General features: G+C 51.5%; 1 protein-coding gene across 1 annotated transcript in view; it reads right to left on the bottom strand.

Moving 5' to 3' along the window:
* LOC134353478 (myosin-binding protein C, cardiac-type-like) overlaps positions 1-17,813 on the bottom strand; it is a 111,498-nt gene that overhangs the window by 57,769 nt on the left and 35,916 nt on the right. The window contains exons 9-14 of the mRNA XM_063061481.1: positions 16,500-16,529; positions 16,266-16,405; positions 4,834-4,993; positions 4,157-4,261; positions 3,324-3,512; positions 2,306-2,440 (exon numbers count right to left, since the gene is read on the bottom strand). Of these exons, the coding sequence (XP_062917551.1) occupies positions 2,306-2,440; positions 3,324-3,512; positions 4,157-4,261; positions 4,834-4,993; positions 16,266-16,405; positions 16,500-16,529 (759 nt within the window). The remainder of the gene's footprint in view (positions 1-2,305; positions 2,441-3,323; positions 3,513-4,156; positions 4,262-4,833; positions 4,994-16,265; positions 16,406-16,499; positions 16,530-17,813) is intronic.

The raw sequence follows: 17,813 nt of genomic DNA, 5'->3' as shown, positions 1-17,813 counted from the left end.
TGCAGCCTTCGCCTGAAGCCCTTCCTGCAGCCTTCGCCTGAAGCCCTGTCTGCAGCCTTCGCCTGAAGCCCTGTCTGCAGCCTTCGCCTGAAGCCCTTCCTGCAGCCTTCGCCTGAAGCCCTTCCTGCAGCCTTCGCCTGAAGCCCTTCCTGCAGCCTTAGCCTGAAGCCCTTCCTGCAGCCTTCGCCTGAAGCCCTGTCTGCAGCCTTCGCCTGAAGCCCTGTCTGCAGCCTTCGCCTGAAGCCCTTCCTGCAGCCTTCGCCTGAAGCCCTTCCTGCAGCCTTCGCCTGAAGCCCTTCCTGCAGCCTTAGCCTGAAGCCCTTCCTGCAGCCTTAGCCTGAAGCCCTGTCTGCAGCCTTCGCCTGAAGCCCTGCCTGCAGCCTTCGCCTGAAGCCCTGCCTGCAGCCTTCGCCTGAAGCCCTTCCTGCAGCCTTCGCCTGAAGCCCTTCCTGCAGCCTTCGCCTGAAGCCCTTCCTGCAGCCTTAGCCTGAAGCCCTTCCTGCAGCCTTAGCCTGAAGCCCTTCCTGCAGCCTTAGCCTGAAGCCCTGCCTGCAGCCTTAGCCTGAAGCCCTGCCTGCAGCCTTCGCCTGAAGCCCTGCCTGCAGCCTTCGCCTGAAGCCCTTCCTGCAGCCTTCGCCTGAAGCCCTTCCTGCAGCCTTCGCCTGAAGCCCTTCCTGCAGCCTTCGCCTGAAGCCCTTCCTGCAGCCTTCGCCTGAAGCCCTTCCTGCAGCCTTGCCTGCAATGCTGTCAAGTTCAACCCCCAGAGCAAGACCAGGGCCTTACTGTGTCAAGATAAGGAACTGTCTTTCATTGTTTAGAACTGTCTTTTTGTGTCCTCGCCTTCACTAGGTAGGTCCGGCAGTTTGCCGCTACCTTGTGTTGGGAAACATCTCTTTGTGCCCTCGCCTCCGCTGGGTAGGTCCGGCCGTTTGCCGCTACCTTGAGTGGAGATCTGTCTCTCAGTGTTCTGTGTATGAGTCCTGGCCCTACGTCCTACTCCATAGGAGGGGTCCTAACTCTGTGTTGAGCCCCGATCCCAAGTCCTGTTCCCAAGGAGGGGTCCCGCTCTGTGTTCCATGTTCCTGTTCTCTCACAGCCAAGGCTCTGCATTCCTGTTCTCTCACGACCAAGGCTCTGCGATCCTGTCTCCCCCGACCAAGTCAAGGCTTCGTGTTCATGTCCTGTCCATGTGCTTCACCCAGCCCAGTAGTACCTCCCCCAGCCCGGTGTTGGGGTTCCCTCGTTCTGTCCAAGAGTCTCTCGTCCTGTCCAAGTCTAGGCTTTGTGTTCTCGTCCTGTCCATGTGCCTCGTCCTGTGGGAGTTCCACGTCCTGTTCTGTAGCCACTTCCTGTCCTTGCCAAGATCCTAGTCCCGAGTCCTAGCCTAGACCCGGGTTCCGGTTCCAAGTCAAGACCCAAGTTCTGGGTCTTTGTCCAGGCTCTTGTTCCGGAGTTCCATGTCACTAGTCCAGGATCCTTGTTCCTAGTTCCTTGTCCAGGTTCTGTGTTTCTTGTCCATGTCCTAGCCCAGGCCCTGCATCCTAGTCTTGTCCAGGGCCTGTGTCAATGTCTAACGTCCTTTCTTCCCACTTCCCTTGCTTTCTTGACACTCCGAGTCCTGTTCCTAGTGCTTCAGTGTCTGTGTCTTGCATTTGGGTCTGCTCCCAGCGCCCTGCTTATGACAGAATAAGTTTGGTATGGGCCCCCAAATCCTAAGAATTTTCTACTGGGGCACAATTGAGAGCATGCTGCCCGGCTGCATCACTGCCTGGTATGGGAACTGTACTTCCCTCAATCACAGGTCTCTGCAGAGAGTGGTGCGGACAGCCCAGGTCATCTGTAGATGTGAACCTCCCACTATTCAGGACATTTACAGAGACAGGTGTGTAAAAAGGGCCCGAAGGATCATTGGTGACCCGAGTCACCCCAACCGCAAACTGTTATAGCTGCTATCATCTGGGAAACGGTACCGCAGCATAAAAGCCAGGACCAACAGGCTCCAGGACAGCTTCTTCCACCAGGTCATCAGGCTGATTAATTCATGCTGATACAATTGTATTTCTATGTTATATTGACTATCCCGTTGTACATACTATTATTACAAATTACTATAAATTGCACATTGCACACTTAGATGGAGATGTAACGTAAAGAGTTTTACTCCTCATGTATATGAAGGATGTAAGTAATAAAGTCAATTCAAATTCAAAGCATTTGTATGTGTCCACGCATTATATGTTAGTGTGTATCTCTGTGTGCGTGTGTATGTGTGTACAGCTGGCAGGCTGAGTGTGCCATTACTCACTTCCATCCTGGCAGTACTCCACCAGGTAACCGTCCAGCCCAGCTGCCCCCACCTTCTCTGGGGTTCTCCACTTCAGGGCAACAGATGTGTCAGTCACATCTTCCACGGTCAGGTTGGTGGGTTCACTGGTGGGAACTGCATCAAGAGCAGACAGTATGAGACACCATCCCCTCCCTCTCTCACCCCTCATCTCATCCAGGGAATTCCAACTACCTGCCCGGGAACAGGGTTAGAGAGACATCAGTTACCCCAGCCCCACTGGGAAGGGCAGACAGATATAACGTCAGCTGGTAGAGCTGTGATCTCACCATGTCAGAGACCCAGCTTCACTGTCAGCCTTTGTGTGCAGCTTGCACCTTCTCCTTATGACAGTGTCGCTTCCCCGAGGACTCCAGTTACCTCCCCTGCCTCAGAGGCATGCAGTTCATTAGCTGCTGTGTGCAGAGTGGCAGAATCTGAGAGGGAGTTAATGGGATTGTGGACAGGGTAAAATGGAAATGGTGTAATGTCCAATGGTCAAGGATAACTTGCCTCATGAAGATGGCACCCATCACTACGGACCCTCACCAGCCGGACATGCCCACTTCTCATCACTGCCATCAGGAAGGAGGTATGGGAGCATCAAGATCCACATTCAATATTTTGAGAATAATTTCTTTCCCTCCACCGTCAGGTTTCTAAGTGTCCATGAATAGTACCTCACTATTCCATTTCCACACTATATATGTATATATGTATCTATTGGAACTATGTATGTATGGAACTGTATATGTATGTATTGGAACTATGTATTCATTGGAGCATTTTTTACTTTTATGTCTTACTGGACTGCTGCCCCAAAACAAATGTGATGACACATCACTGATTCAGGTTCTGGGATTGGTGTAGATGATTAGTAGGGACTCAGTGGGCTGAAAGGCCTGCCATTACATAGATCTCACTCATGGGTCTTCTCGCCCAGTCCTCTCTCTGGAAACAGAGCCTCACCCCGCACCCCTTTGCCAGCTTCCGCGCTCACCAATGGGCATGAAGGGTTGAGAGGCAGGGCTGTGCCGAGACATGCCGATGGCATTCACAGCGTAGACTCTCATCTCATACAGGACGCCTTCAATCATCTGCTTGGCCTCGTACTTTGTCTCCTTCCAAAGGTCAAAGTTCAGCCTCATCCAGCGATAGCTCTTCTTCTTCTTCCGCTCCAGGACGTACCCTGTCAGGCAGAATTAGGAGAGGGTGTGTGTATGTCTGTGAGAGAGACAGGGAGGGAGGGGTTTGGAAAATGGAGGCATAGAGAGAGAGAGAGAGAGATGGAAGGCCAATGGGAAAGTAAGAGAGAGGCAGAAGAAGGATAAGGAAGGAGAGGTATCACCTCCAATTACAGTAATTGGACTCATTCCTCAATCACACTTCATTTACACCGTCTGGCCCCTATCACCATTTTCCATCTTGCCCTGCTGCAGCTTTCACAAGGGAGTGCCAGAAGCAGAACGATAGAGGGAAAGTTGGACATCAGGGGGACGGAAGGGAGAAGAGAGGGAGGGGATGGAAGAGAGAGGGAAGGGGAGACAGGATGGAGAATGTGGAGGAGAGGAAGAAAAAGTGGGTAGTGGTGAGAGAGGGAGGGAGGGGAAGAGGAGGGAAGGGAAGAGAGAGAAATAGGGAGGAAGAGAGAGGTTAGGGAGACGGGGCAGAGTGAGTGTTACAAGGAGAGGGACGTAGGGAGATAGGTGAGGTGAGGGGCTGCAGGGACAGGTGAAGGGAGAGAGGTGTAGAGAGGGGAGTGTAGGAAGGGACAAACACGAGATGAGTAAGGAAGTGACGGAGAGTAATCCGGAGAATCAGTCGGTCTCTTACCCAGCACCGGCTCACCCCCATCAAACACTGGTGGCTTCCACTGGATCGTGCAGCAGTCTTCTCCAACGCTCAGCACCTTAGGGGCCTCTGGCGGGTCGGGGACATCTGCAGAGGCATGGAGAATATCAGTGCAGATTGCAGTGGGGGAGTTAGCAGGGCAGAGAGTGACACTGGGGGAGGGAGAGTTGGGCGGGTTATTGGTCGAAGTCCAGCTAAAGGGAGCAGCCTATGTCTGGGGAAAGCAGTGCAGGGGTGTAGGGGTGAAGGTTACTCAGCTCCCACCAACACCAAGGGCCCTTCCTGTGATGCACTGGTCAGCTTTCCCTTTGAGCAACGCTCTGGCTGGGGGGAGGTGTGTTTGGGTGTAATTTGGGGGTGGGCCCTGGAGGGGGCATTTGGGGGTAATTTGGGGGTGGGCCCTGGAGGGCGTGTTTGGGTGTAATTTGGGGATGGGCCCTTGAGGGGGTGTTTGGGGTTAATTTGGGGGTGGGCCCTGGAGGGGGTGTTTGGGGGTAATTTGGGGGTGGGCCCTGGAGGGGGTGTTTGGGGGTAATTTGGGGGTGGGCCCTCCTGTTGTTACTCAATACGAGGGCTCAAGGTTCCCAGGGCCACCCAGAAGCAGCTTCTCCACCCGAGTCATTCGGGCCGAAGAGGCGGTAGCTGTTACCGATACTCACCCACCACCTTGACGGTGATGTCAGCCCGATCCTGCCCCGCGGGGTTTTGCACCAGCACAGTATAGACACCCTGATCGGACTGTTCTGCTCCCTCTAGGATGAAGACACAGTGATCGGGGTGGTACTCCACGTGCACCCGCCCTTCCAACTCGGTGATCACCTGGACACAGGGACAGCGTCAGGGTAATAGACTCACACCACAGTGCTACAGCCCCCCAACCATTCACCTCAGGGGGACATGGACATGAACCCTTCATCCCGGACATGGATCCCTGACTCTTCATCCCAGGAGATAAGGACCCCCAACCTTTCACAATGGAGGGATACCCTCCAACCTGTTACTCCAGTGTGTGTTTACACAACCTCATCCATGTCACAGAGCACTTGGCCAAATGTCTGGGCCAAACAAATTGTCTCCCTAAGCTCATCCCATTTGCCTATCTTTGGCCCAGATCCCTCTAATCCTTTCCTATTCCCAAGTATCTGTGCAAATGTCTTTTAGATGTTTAATTATACTCCCCTCTACCAGCTCTACCCTCTGGCAGCTCATTCCACAGGCCCTCCAGGTGGAAAGATTTCCTCTAATATCCTTTAAAATTGCATCCCCTCTCAAATAAAACCTGTGCCTTCGAGTTTTAGATGGCCTGTCCTGGGTTAAAGTCTCTGATCATCTTCCTCGTCTTCATCACTTATGGCCTTATAATCTTCTATAAGGTCCCGGTTGATCCAGTCTCAGTAATGAGTGTCTTGCAGACAGGTTTGCTAGACCTGTTGGGAGAGGTTTAAGCTAATATGGCAGGGGCGTGGGAACCAGGACGATAGAGCTGAGGATGAGCCAGCAGGTTTACAAGTAGGTGATGGGTGGAACATGAACATAAGGAAGGACAAGCCAATGATTGGGTACAAATGCAGGCAGACCAAAGACTTAAATTGTACCACAGAGGCAAAATATGCAGGACTGAAAGTGCTGTATTTAAATGTGCGTAGCATAAGGTGGACGAACTTGCGGCACAATTAGAGATTGGTTGGTATGATGTTGTGGGCATCATTGAGTTGTGGCTGAAAGAAGACCATAGTTCGGAGTTTAACAGCAAAGGATATACTTTGTATCAAAAGGACAGGCAGGAAGGCATAGGGGTGGTGTGGCTCTGTTGGTAAGAGATAGAATTACATCTTTAGGTGACATAGGGTCAGAGAATGTTGAATCTCTGTGGGTGGAGTTAGGAAACTGCAAGGGTAGAAAAAAACATTATGGGAATCATATATAGGCCTTCAAATAGTAGTCAAGATGTGGAGTTGAGATTGCAAAAGGAGCTGGAAAAGGCATGTAATAAGGGTAATGTCACAATTGTAATGGGGGAGTTCAATATGCAAGAGGTTTGGAAAATTAGGTTGGTGTCAGATTGCAAGAGAGGGAATTTGTTGAATGTCTACAAGATGGCTTTTTGGAACAACTTATGCTTGAGCCTACTCAGGGAAATGCTATCTTAGATTGAGTGTTGTGCAATGACCCAAATCTTAATAGGGAGCTTAACTTAAAGGAACCCTTAGGAGGCAATGATCGTAATATGACTGAATTCATCTGCAATTTGAGAGGGAAAAGCATAAGTCACTTCTGTCGCAATTGAATAAAGGGAATTACGTAGAAACGTAGAAAATAGGTGCAGTAGTAGGCTATTCGGCCCTTCGAGCTTGCACTGCCATTCAGTATGATCATGGCTGATCATCCAACTCAGAACCCTGTACCAGCCTTCCCTCCATACCCCCTGATCCCTTTAGCCACAAGGGCCATATATATCGTAAATATAGCCAATGAACTGGCCTCAACTGTTTCCTGTGGCAGAGAATTCCACAGATTCACCACTCTCTGTGTAAAGAAGTTTTTCCTAATCTCGGTCCGAAAAGGCTTCCCCTCTATCCTCAAACTGTGACCCCTCGTTCTGGACTTCCCCAACATCGGGAACAATCTTCCTGCATCTAGCCTGTCCAATCCCTTTAGGATTTTATACGTTTCAATCAGATCCCCCTTCAATCTTCTAAATTCAAACGAGTATAAGCCTAGTTCATCCAGTCTTTCATCATATGAAAGTCCTGCCATCCCAGGAATCAATCTGGTGAACCTTCTTTGTACTCCCTCTATGGCAAGGATGTCTTCCCTCAGATTAGGGGACCAAAACTGCACACAATACTCCAGGTGTGGTCTCACCAAGGCCTTGTACAACTGCAATAGTACCTCCCCGCTCCTGTACTCGAATCCTCTTGCTATAAATGCCAGCATGCCATTCGCCTTTTTCACCGCTTGCTGTACCTGCATGCCCACTTTCAATGACTGGTGTATAATGACACCCAGGTCTCGTTGCACCTCCCCTTTTCCTAATCGGCCACCATTCAGATAATAATGTAGTCCTGACGAAGGGTCTCGGCCTGAAACGTCGACTGCACCTCTTCCTAGAGATGCTGCCTGGCCTGCAGCGTTCACCAGCAACTTTTATGTGTGTTCAGATAATAATCTGTTTTCCTGTTTTTGCAACCAAAGTGGATAACTTCACATTTATCCACATTAAATTGCATCTGCCATGAATTTGCCCACTCACGTAACCTATCCAAGTCACCCTGCATCCTCTTATCATCCTCCTCACAGCTAATACTGCCGCCCAGCTTCATGTCATCCGCAAACTTGGAGATGCTGCATTTAATTCCCTCATCCAAGTCAGTAATATATATTGTAAACAACTGGGGTCCCAGCACTGAGCCTTGCTGTACCCCACTAGTCACTGCCTGCCATTCTGAAAAGGTCCCGTTTATTCCCACTCTTTGCTTCCTGTCTGCCAACCAATTCTCTATCCACATCAATACCTTACCCCCAATACCATGTGCTTTAAGTTTGCACACTAATCTCCTGTGTGGGACCTTGTCAAAAGCCTTTTGAAAATCCAAATATACCACATCCACTGGTTCTCCCCTATCCACTCTACTAGTTACATCCTCAAAAAATTCTATGAGATTCGTCAGACATGATTTTCCTTTCACAAATCCATGCTGACTTTGTCCGATGATTTCACCGCTTTCCAAATGTGCTGTTATCACATCCTTGATAACTGACTCCAGCAGTTTCCCCACCACCGACGTTAGGCTAACCAGTCTATAATTCCCTGGTTTCTCTCTCCCTCCTTTTTTAAAAAGTGGGGTTACATTAGCCACCCTCTAATCCTCAGGAACTAGTCCAGAAGCTAAAGAGTTTTGAAAAATTATCACTAATGCATCCACTATTTCTTGGGCTACTTCCTTAAGCACTCTGGGATGCAGACCATCTGGCGCTGGGGATTTACCCGCCTTTAATCCCTTCAATTTACCTAACACCACTTCCCTACTAACATGTATTTCCCTCAGTTCCTCCATCTCACTGGACCTTCTGTCCCCTACTATTTCTGGAAGATTATTTATGTCCTCCTTAGTGAAGACAGAACCAAAATAATTATTCAATTGGTCTGCCATGTCCTTGCTCCCCATAATCAATTCACCTGTTTATGTCTGTAGGGGACCTACATTTGTCTTAACCAATTACAGAGGCATCTACAGAGAATTACAGAGGCATGAGAGAGGAACTTGCCCAGGTGGATTGGAGGAGGATACTGGTGGGGAATGATGGCAAAGCAGAGATGGCTGAAGTTTCTGTTAATAACTCACAAGGCGCAGGATAGCTATGTCCCACAGAGGAAGTTCTCAAATGGCAGGGGTAGGCAACCGTGGCTGACAAGGGAAGTTAAGGACTACATAAAAGGGTATATAAGGTAGCAAAAGTGAGTGGGAAGGTGGATGATTGGGAAGCTTTTAAAATCCAAGAAAAGGCAACCAAAAAAGCTAAAGAAGGGAAAAGATGAAATATGAGGGCAAACTAGTCAATAATATAAAGCAGGATACTAAAAGATTTTTCAGTTATATAAAGAGTAAAAGGGAGGTGAGAGTTGATATTGGACCACTGGAAAATGTTGCTGGTGAGGTAGTAATGGGGGGGGGGCGGGCAATGAAATGGAAAATGAACTTAGTAAGTTCTTTGCATCTGACTTCATGTAGAAGACACAAACAGTGTGACAGAAGTCTATAAGTGTCAGGGTGCAAGAGTGAGTACCATTGCCATTACAAAGGAAAAGGTGCTTGGCAAGTTCAAAGGTTTTAAGGTGGATAAGTCAGTTGGACCAAATGGACGACATCCCAGAGTTCTGAGAGAGGTTGCTAAAGAGATAACGGATGCATTGGTCATGATCTTTCAAGAATCACTTGATTCTGGCATGGTCCCGGAGAACTGGAAAATTGTAAATGTCATTCCACTATTTAAGAAGGAAAGTAGGCAAAAGAAAGAAAATTATAGTTAGCTTAACTTTAGCGGTGGGGAAAGTGTTGGAGTCTATTATTAAGGATGAGGTTTCAGGGTACTTGGAAACTAATGATAAAATTAGTCAAAGACAGCATAGTTTCTGCAAAGGGAAATCCTGTCTGACATTCTTCGAGGAGTAACACGCAGGGTGGACAAAGGAGAGGCAGTGGATGTCATTTACTTGGATTTTCAAAAGGCGATTGATAAGGTACCACATATAAGATTGTTTAATAAGATATAATCCTATGGCTATACAGGAAAGATACTGACACGGATAGAGGAATGCCTGACAGGCAAGAGGCAGTGAGTGGGAATAAAAGGGGGCCTTTTCTGGTTGGCTGCCAGTGACTAGTGGTGTTCTTCAGGGGTCAGTATTGGGACTGCTACTTTTCATATTGTTTGTCAAAGGTTTGGATAATGGAATTGATGGCTTTGTGGCAAAGTTTGCAGATGATTTGAAGGTAAGTGGAGGGGTAGGTAGTGCTGAGGAAGCAATGCGATTGCAGCAGGACTTGGAAAAATTTGAAGAATGGGCAAAAACGTGGCAGATGGAATACAGTGTTGGAAAATGTATGATCATGTAAAAGGTACAATAGTGCAGACTATTATCTAATTCAGGAGAAGGTTCAAACATCAGAGGTGCAGAGGGAATTGGGAGTCCTTGTACAAGATTCCCAGAGGTTAATTTACAGGTTGAGTCTGTGGTAAAGAAGGCAAATGCAATGTTGGTAGTTATTTCAAGGGGAATAGAATATAAAAGCAAGGAGATAATGCTGAGCCTTTATGAAGCACTAGTCAAGCCGTATGGAGTGTTGTCAACAGTTTTGGGCCCATATCTCAGAAAAGATGTGTTGTCATTGGAGAGAGTCCAGAGGAGGTTCACGTGGATCATTCCGGGAATGAAGGGGTTAACATATGCGGAAAATTTGACAGCTTTGGGCCTGTACTCACTGGAATTTAGAAGAATGCTGGGGGATCTCATTGAAAACTACGGAATGTTGAAAGGACGAGATAGGGTGGATGTGGAGAGGATGTTTCCTCTGGTGGGGTATCAGCCTCAAGAGGGCACAGCCTCAGAATTGAGGAGTGACCTTTTAGAACAGAGATAAGGAGGAATTTTTTAGCCTGAAAGTAGTGAATTCTGTGTAATGTCCTTTCACAGAACACGGTGAAGGCCAAATCTGTGGGTATATTTAAGGCGGAAGTTGATCCTGATCGGTCAGGGTATCAAAGGATATGGCAAGAAGGCAAGTGTATGGGGTTGAGTGGCAACTGGGATCAGTCATGATGGAATGGTGGAGCAGACCCGATGGGCTGAATGGCCTAATTCTGCTCCTATGTCTTATGGTCTTATGTTCTTTTTGACACCTCCTCTAGCTTTACAGCATCTGAGTTGTGTTTGTGTCGATGCAAGAGGAGAGCAAGCAGACTGAATCAGGATGGACGGTGAACCCTGAGACTGCACCCATTAGTTTCCAGCTGAGCTCTCCTCAGAGCCCCGCACTCAGCCCAGAAATGAGTTCAAGCAGATCATGGTCCTCTGCTTCCTTTGGATCTACTCTCCACAGTGTGCAGATCTCTACTCTGTGTGCAGTTCATTGTGTATATTAGCACCATCCCTCCTCGTACGCCCTTCTCTCCCACCGGGTGAGTCGTGATCTAGTGTAAACCTGGGGTATCCCTACTTGTACACCCTTCTGTCCCACCGGGTGGGTCGTGATCTAGCGTAAACCTGGGGTATCCCTCCTCGTACGCCCTTCTGTCCCACCGGGTGAGTTGTGATCTAGTGTAAACCTGGGGTATCCCTCCTCGTACGCCCTTCTGTCCCACCGGGTGGGTCGTGATCTAGTGTAAACCTGGGGTATCCCTCCTCGTACACCCTTCTGTCCCACCGGGTGGGTCGTGATCTAGTGTAAACCTGGGGTATCCCTCCTCGTACACCCTTCTGTCCCACCGGGTGGGTCGTGATCTAGTGTAAACCTGGGGTATCCCTCCTCGTCACCCTTCTGTCCCACCGGGTGAGTTGTGATCTAGTGTAAACCTGGGGTATCCCTCCTCGTCACCCTTCTGTCCCACCGGGTGAGTCGTGATCTAGTGTAAACCTGGGGTATCCCTCCTCGTCACCCTTCTGTCCCACCGGGTGAGTCGTGATCTAGTGTAAACCTGGGGTATCCCTCCTCGTACGCCCTTCTGTCCCACCGGGTGAGTCGTGATCTAGTGTAAACCTGGGGTATCCCTCCTTGTACGCCCTTCTCTCCCACTGGGTGGGTCGTGATCTAGTGTAAATAGGAGGTATCCCTCCTCGTACACCCTTCTGTCCCACCGGGTGGGTCGTGATCTAGTGTAAACCTGGGGTATCCCTCCTTGTACACCCTTCTGTCCCACCGGGTGAGTCGTGATCTAGTGTAAACCTGGGGTATCCCTCCTCGTACGCCCTTCTGTCCCACCGGGTGGGTCGTGATCTAGTGTAAACCTGGGGTATCCCTCCTTGTACGCCCTTCTCTCCCACCGGGTGGGTCGTGATCTAGTGTAAACCTGGGGTATCCCTCCTCGTACGCCCTTCTGTCCCACCGGGTGAGTCGTGATCTAGTGTAAACCTGGGGTATCCCTCCTCGTACACCCTTCTGTCCCACCGGGTGAGTTGTGATCTAGTGTAAACCTGGGGTATCCCTCCTCGTCACCCTTCTCTCCCACCGGGTGAGTCGTGATCTAGCGTAAACCTGGGGTATCCCTCCTCGTCACCCTTCTCTCCCACCGGGTGAGTCGTGATCTAGTGTAAACCTGGGGTATCCCCCCTCGTCACCCTTCTGTCCCACTGGGTGGGTCGTGATCTAGTGTAAACCTGGGGTATCCATCCTCGTACGCCCTTCTGTCCCACCGGGTGAGTCGTGATCTAGTGTAAACCTGGGGTATCCCTCCTCGTCACCCTTCTCTCCCACCGGGTGAGTCGTGATCTAGTGTAAACCTGGGGTATCCCTCCTCGTACGCCCTTCTGTCCCACCGGGTGAGTCGTGATCTAGCGTAAACCTGGGGTATCCCTCCTCGTCACCCTTCTGTCCCACCGGGTGAGTCGTGATCTAGTGTAAACCTGGGGTATCCCTCCTCGTACGCCCTTCTGTCCCACCGGGTGAGTCGTGATCTAGCGTAAACCTGGGGTATCCCTCCTCGTACGCCCTTCTGTCCCACCGGGTGAGTCGTGATCTAGTGTAAACCTGGGGTATCCCTCCTCGTCACCCTTCTGTCCCACCGGGTGAGTCGTGATCTAGTGTAAACCTGGGGTATCCCTCCTCGTACGCCCTTCTGTCCCACCGGGTGAGTCGTGATCTAGCGTAAACCTGGGGTATCCCTCCTCGTACGCCCTTCTGTCCCACCGGGTGAGTCGTGATCTAGTGTAAACCTGGGGTATCCCTCCTCGTACGCCCTTCTGTCCCACCGGGTGAGTCGTGATCTAGCGTAAACCTGGGGTATCCCTCCTCGTCACCCTTCTGTCCCACCGTGTGAGTCGTGATCTAGTGTAAACCTGGGGTATCCCTCCTCGTACGCCCTTCTGTCCCACCGGGTGAGTCGTGATCTAGCGTAAACCTGGGGTATCCCTCCTCGTCACCCTTCTGTCCCACCGGGTGAGTCGTGATCTAGTGTAAACCTGGGGTATCCCTCCTCGTACGCCCTTCTGTCCCACCGGGTGAGTCGTGATCTAGTGTAAACCTGGGGTATCCCTCCTCGTACACCCTTCTGTCCCACCGGGTGAGTCGTGATCTAGTGTAAACCTGGGGTATCCCTCCTCGTCACCCTTCTGTCCCACTGGGTGGGTCGTGATCTAGTGTCAACCTGGGGTATCCCTCCTCGTACGCCCTTCTCTCCCACCGGGTGAGTCGTGATCTAGTGTAAACCTGGGGTATCCCTCCTCGTACGCCCTTCTCTCCCACCGGGTGAGTCGTGATCTAGTGTAAACCTGGGGTATCCCTCCTCGTACGCCCTTCTCTCCCACCGGGTGGGTCGTGATCTAGTGTAAACCTGGGGTATCCCTCCTCGTACGCCCTTCTCTCCCACTGGGTGGGTCGTGATCTAGTGTAAATAGGAGGTATCCCTCCTCGTACACCCTTCTGTCCCACCGGGTGGGTCGTGATCTAGTGTAAACCTGGGGTATCCCTCCTTGTACGCCCTTCTGTCCCACCGGGTGAGTCGTGATCTAGTGTAAACCTGGGGTATCCCTCCTCGTACGCCCTTCTGTCCCACCGGGTGGGTCGTGATCTAGCGTAAACCTGGGGTATCCCTCCTCGTACGCCCTTCTGTCCCACCGGGTGGGTCGTGATCTAGCGTAAACCTGGGGTATCCCTCCTCGTACGCCCTTCTGTCCCACCGGGTGGGTCGTGATCTAGCGTAAACCTGGGGTATCCCTCCTCGTACGCCCTTCTGTCCCACCGGGTGAGTCGTGATCTAGCGTAAACCTGGGGTATCCCTCCTCGTACGCCCTTCTCTCCCACCGGGTGAGTCGTGATCTAGCGTAAACCTGGGGTATCCCTCCTCGTACGCCCTTCTCTCCCACCGGGTGAGTCGTGATCTAGCGTAAACCTGGGGTATCCCTCCTCGTACGCCCTTCTGTCCCACCGGGTGAGTCGTGATCTAGCGTAAACCTGGGGTATCCCTCCTCGTACGCCCTTCTGTCCCACCGGGTGAGTCGTGATCTAGCGTAAACCTGGGGTATCCCTCCTCGTACGCCCTTCTCTCCCACCGGGTGAGTCGTGATCTAGCGTAAACCTGGGGTATCCCTCCTCGTACGCCCTTCTCTCCCACCGGGTGAGTCGTGATCTAGCGTAAACCTGGGGTATCCCTCCTCGTACGCCCTTCTCTCCCACCGGGTGAGTCGTGATCTAGCGTAAACCTGGGGTACGCCCTTCTCTCCCTCCGTAAACCTGGGGTATCCCTCCTCGTACGCCCTTCTCTCCCACCGGGTGAGTCGTGATCTAGCGTAAACCTGGGGTATCCCTCCTCGTACGCCCTTCTCTCCCACCGGGTGAGTCGTGATCTAGCGTAAACCTGGGGTATCCCTCCTCGTACGCCCTTCTCTCCCACCGGGTGAGTCGTGATCCACCTGAGTCGTGTAGGTAAACCTGGGGTATCCCTCCTCGTACGCCCTTCTCTCCCACCGGGTGAGTCGTGATCTAGCGTAAACCTGGGGTATCCCTCCTCGTACGCCCTTCTCTCCCACCGGGTGAGTCGTGATCTAGCGTAAACCTGGGGTATCCCTCCTCGTACGCCCTTCTCTCCCACCGGGTGAGTCGTGATCACGGGTGAGTGTGCTAGTGTAAACCTGGGGTATCCCTCCTCGTACGCCCTTCTCTGTCCCACCGGGTGAGTCGTGTCGTAAACCTGGGGATCTAGTCCCCTTCTGTAAGTCGTGATCTAGTGTAAACCTGGGGTATCCCTCCTCGTACGCCCTTCTCTCCCACCGGGTGAGTCGTGATCTAGTGTAAACCTGGGGTATCCCTCCTCGTACGCCCTTCTGTCCCACCGGGTGAGTCGTGATCTAGTGTAAACCTGGGGTATCCCTCCTCGTACGCCCTTCTGTCCCACCGGGTGAGTCGTGATCTAGTGTAAACCTGGGGTATCCCTCCTCGTACGCCCTTCTGTCCCACCGGGTGGGTCGTGATCTAGTGTAAACCTGGGGTATCCCTCCTCGTACGCCCTTCTGTCCCACCGGGTGAGTCGTGATCTAGTGTAAACCTGGGGTATCCCTCCTCGTACGCCCTTCTGTCCCACCGGGTGAGTCGTGATCTAGTGTAAACCTGGGGTATCCCTCCTCGTACGCCCTTCTGTCCCACCGGGTGAGTCGTGATCTAGTGTAAACCTGGGGTATCCCTCCTCTGTCCCACCGGGTGGTCGTGATCTAGGTAAACCTGGGGTATCCCTTCGTGTCCCACCGGGTGAGTCGTGATCTAGTGTAAACCTGGGGTATCCCTCCTCGTACGCCCTTCTGTCCCACCGGGTGAGTCGTGATCTAGTGTAAACCTGGGGTATCCTTCCTCGTACGCCCTTCTGTCCCACCGGGTGGGTCGTGATCTAGTGTAAACCTGGGGTATCCCTCCTCGTACGCCCTTCTGTCCCACCGGGTGGGTCGTGATCTAGTGTAAACCTGGGGTATCCCTCCTCGTACCCCTTCTGTCCCACCGGGTGGGTCGTGATCTAGTGTAAACCTGGGGTATCCCTCCTCGTACGCGTCCCTCTCTGTCTCCTGTACACCTTCTTCACTGTCCCACCGGGTGGAGTCGTGATCTAGTGTAAACCTGGGGTATCCCTCCTCGTACGCCCTTCTGTCCCACCGGGTGAGTCGTGATCTAGTGTAAACCTGGGGTATCCCTCCTCGTACGCCCTTCTGTCCCACCGGGTGAGTCGTGATCTAGTGTAAACCTGGGGTATCCCTCCTCGTACGCCCTTCTCTCCCACCGGGTGAGTCGTGATCTAGTGTAAACCTGGGGTATCCCTCCTCGTACGCCCTTCTGTCCCACCGGGTGAGTCGTGATCTAGTGTAAACCTGGGGTATCCCTCCTCGTACGCCCTTCTGTCCCACCGGGTGAGTCGTGATCTAGTGTAAACCTGGGGTATCCCTCCTCATACGCCCTTCTCTCCCACCGGGTGAGTCGTGATCTAGTGTAAACCTGGGGTATCCCTCCTCGTACGCCCTTCTGTCCCACCGGGTGGGTCGTGATCTAGTGTAAACCTGGGGTATCCCTCCTCGTACGCCCTTCTGTCCCACCGGGTGAGTCGTGATCTAGTGTAAACCTGGGGTATCCCTCCTCGTACGCCCTTCTCTCCCACTGGGTGGGTCGTGATCTAGTGTAAATCTGAGGTATCCCTCCTCGTACGCCCTTCTGTCCCACCGGGTGAGTCGTGATCTAGTGTAAACCTGGGGTATCCCTCCTCGTACGCCCTTCTCTCCCACCGGGTGAGTCGTGATCTAGTGTAAACCTGGCGTATCCCTCCTTGTGCGCCCTCCTCTCTCACCAGGTGAGCTGTGAGCATAAACCTGGGGAAGTGGGTCCCTCTGTCCCGAGCGTACCTTATCACCCTTGGTCCAGACCACGGTGGGAGTTGGCTCTCCACTGATGGGCACATCCAAACGCAGCTTGTTCCCAGCCACGACCACTATGGTGGCATCAGGAATGCTGCCTAAACAGTCCAGGTGAATCTTGGGGGGATCTGTGGGGGTCAGGAACACCTCCATTAGCACTGGAGCTGGGCAGGACTGAGCATGCTACAGTCAGGAAAGCTGCAGGAAGTATAAAGACTGTACCTTGTCGGGGGACATAGTCGATTTTCACCTCTGCGGAAGACAAAGAGAGGGAGAAAGTGAATGCAAGGTGAAAGTAGGGCAAGTCTGCATGTCTCTGTGCAGACCCACACTACGTGTCTGGGTGAGCCACCACCAATCTATTAACATCCCACCCACTCCCACCTCAAGGGAGGCTCCAAACCTGATTGATACATGTACAGAAACATAGAAAGAAGGAGGGGTGGGAGGCCACTTGCCCCTTACAGTTTGCCCAACCGTTCAATCTGATTATGCGCAATCGTCCACATTTGGTTCCATACCCCTTGATCGCCAAAGTCCCACACCACCTGGTTCGAGACAGGAACTTCCCTTCAACCATCCGGTTCTTCAACCAACCTGCACAACTCAGTATAGCAGCTGTCTCAGTATAGCAACTCCATGACCACTTTGTACTGCCAGGGAGTTCGTTTGTTCCAGTTGTATTCTTGCATCATGTATAACTGATGTTTTCCTTGTGAACACTGTTTATCTGACGCTCTGTGTCGCAATGTTGCTGCAAGGAAGTTTTTCATTGCACCAGTGCATCCGTGTACTTGTGCAGAAGACAATAGACTCGATTTTGACTTTGACTGTAGCCCCGAGAAAAATATCCAACTCCCTTGTGTAATTTAATGACTGAGCTTCAATTACTGACTATGGTAGAGAATACCATTACTTCACCACCCTTGGTAGAAGAAGCTTCTCTTCATCTCAATGGCCTAGCTATTATCCAATGAGCTGATTATTGACTTCAAGAGAAAGAAACCTGAGGTCTAGGAGCCAGTCATTATCGGGGGATTAATTCATTATTATTTCAGAGAACCTGTCCTGAGCCCAACACACGACACACAACTGTAATTACAAAGAAAGCACGGCAGCACCTCTACTTCCTTAGGAGTTTGTGAAGATTTGGCACATCCTCAAAAACTTTAACAGACTTCTATAGATGTGTGGTGGACAGTATATTGACTGGTTACTTTACAGCCTGGTATGGAAACGCTAGTGCCCTTGAACTGAAAATTCTACAAAAAGGACACGGTCCCAGTCCACCGCAGACAAAGCCCTCCCCACCATCGAGCACATCTACATGGAGCGCTGTCGTAGGAAAGCAGCATCCATCATCAGGGACCCTGCCAGCCAGGTTATGCTCTCTTCTCACTGCAGCTATTGGGAAGAAGGTGCAGGAGCCTCTGTACCCACACTACCAGGTTCAGGAACAGTTACTACCCCTCAAACACCAGGCTCTTGAACCAGAAGGGATAACTTCAATCAACTTCACTGAACTATTTTCACAAC

This window comes from Mobula hypostoma, chromosome 11 (genome assembly GCF_963921235.1).
Source record: "Mobula hypostoma chromosome 11, sMobHyp1.1, whole genome shotgun sequence".
NCBI lineage: Eukaryota > Metazoa > Chordata > Chondrichthyes > Myliobatiformes > Myliobatidae > Mobula > Mobula hypostoma.
This window is presented reverse-complemented; position numbering and strand designations above follow the sequence as displayed.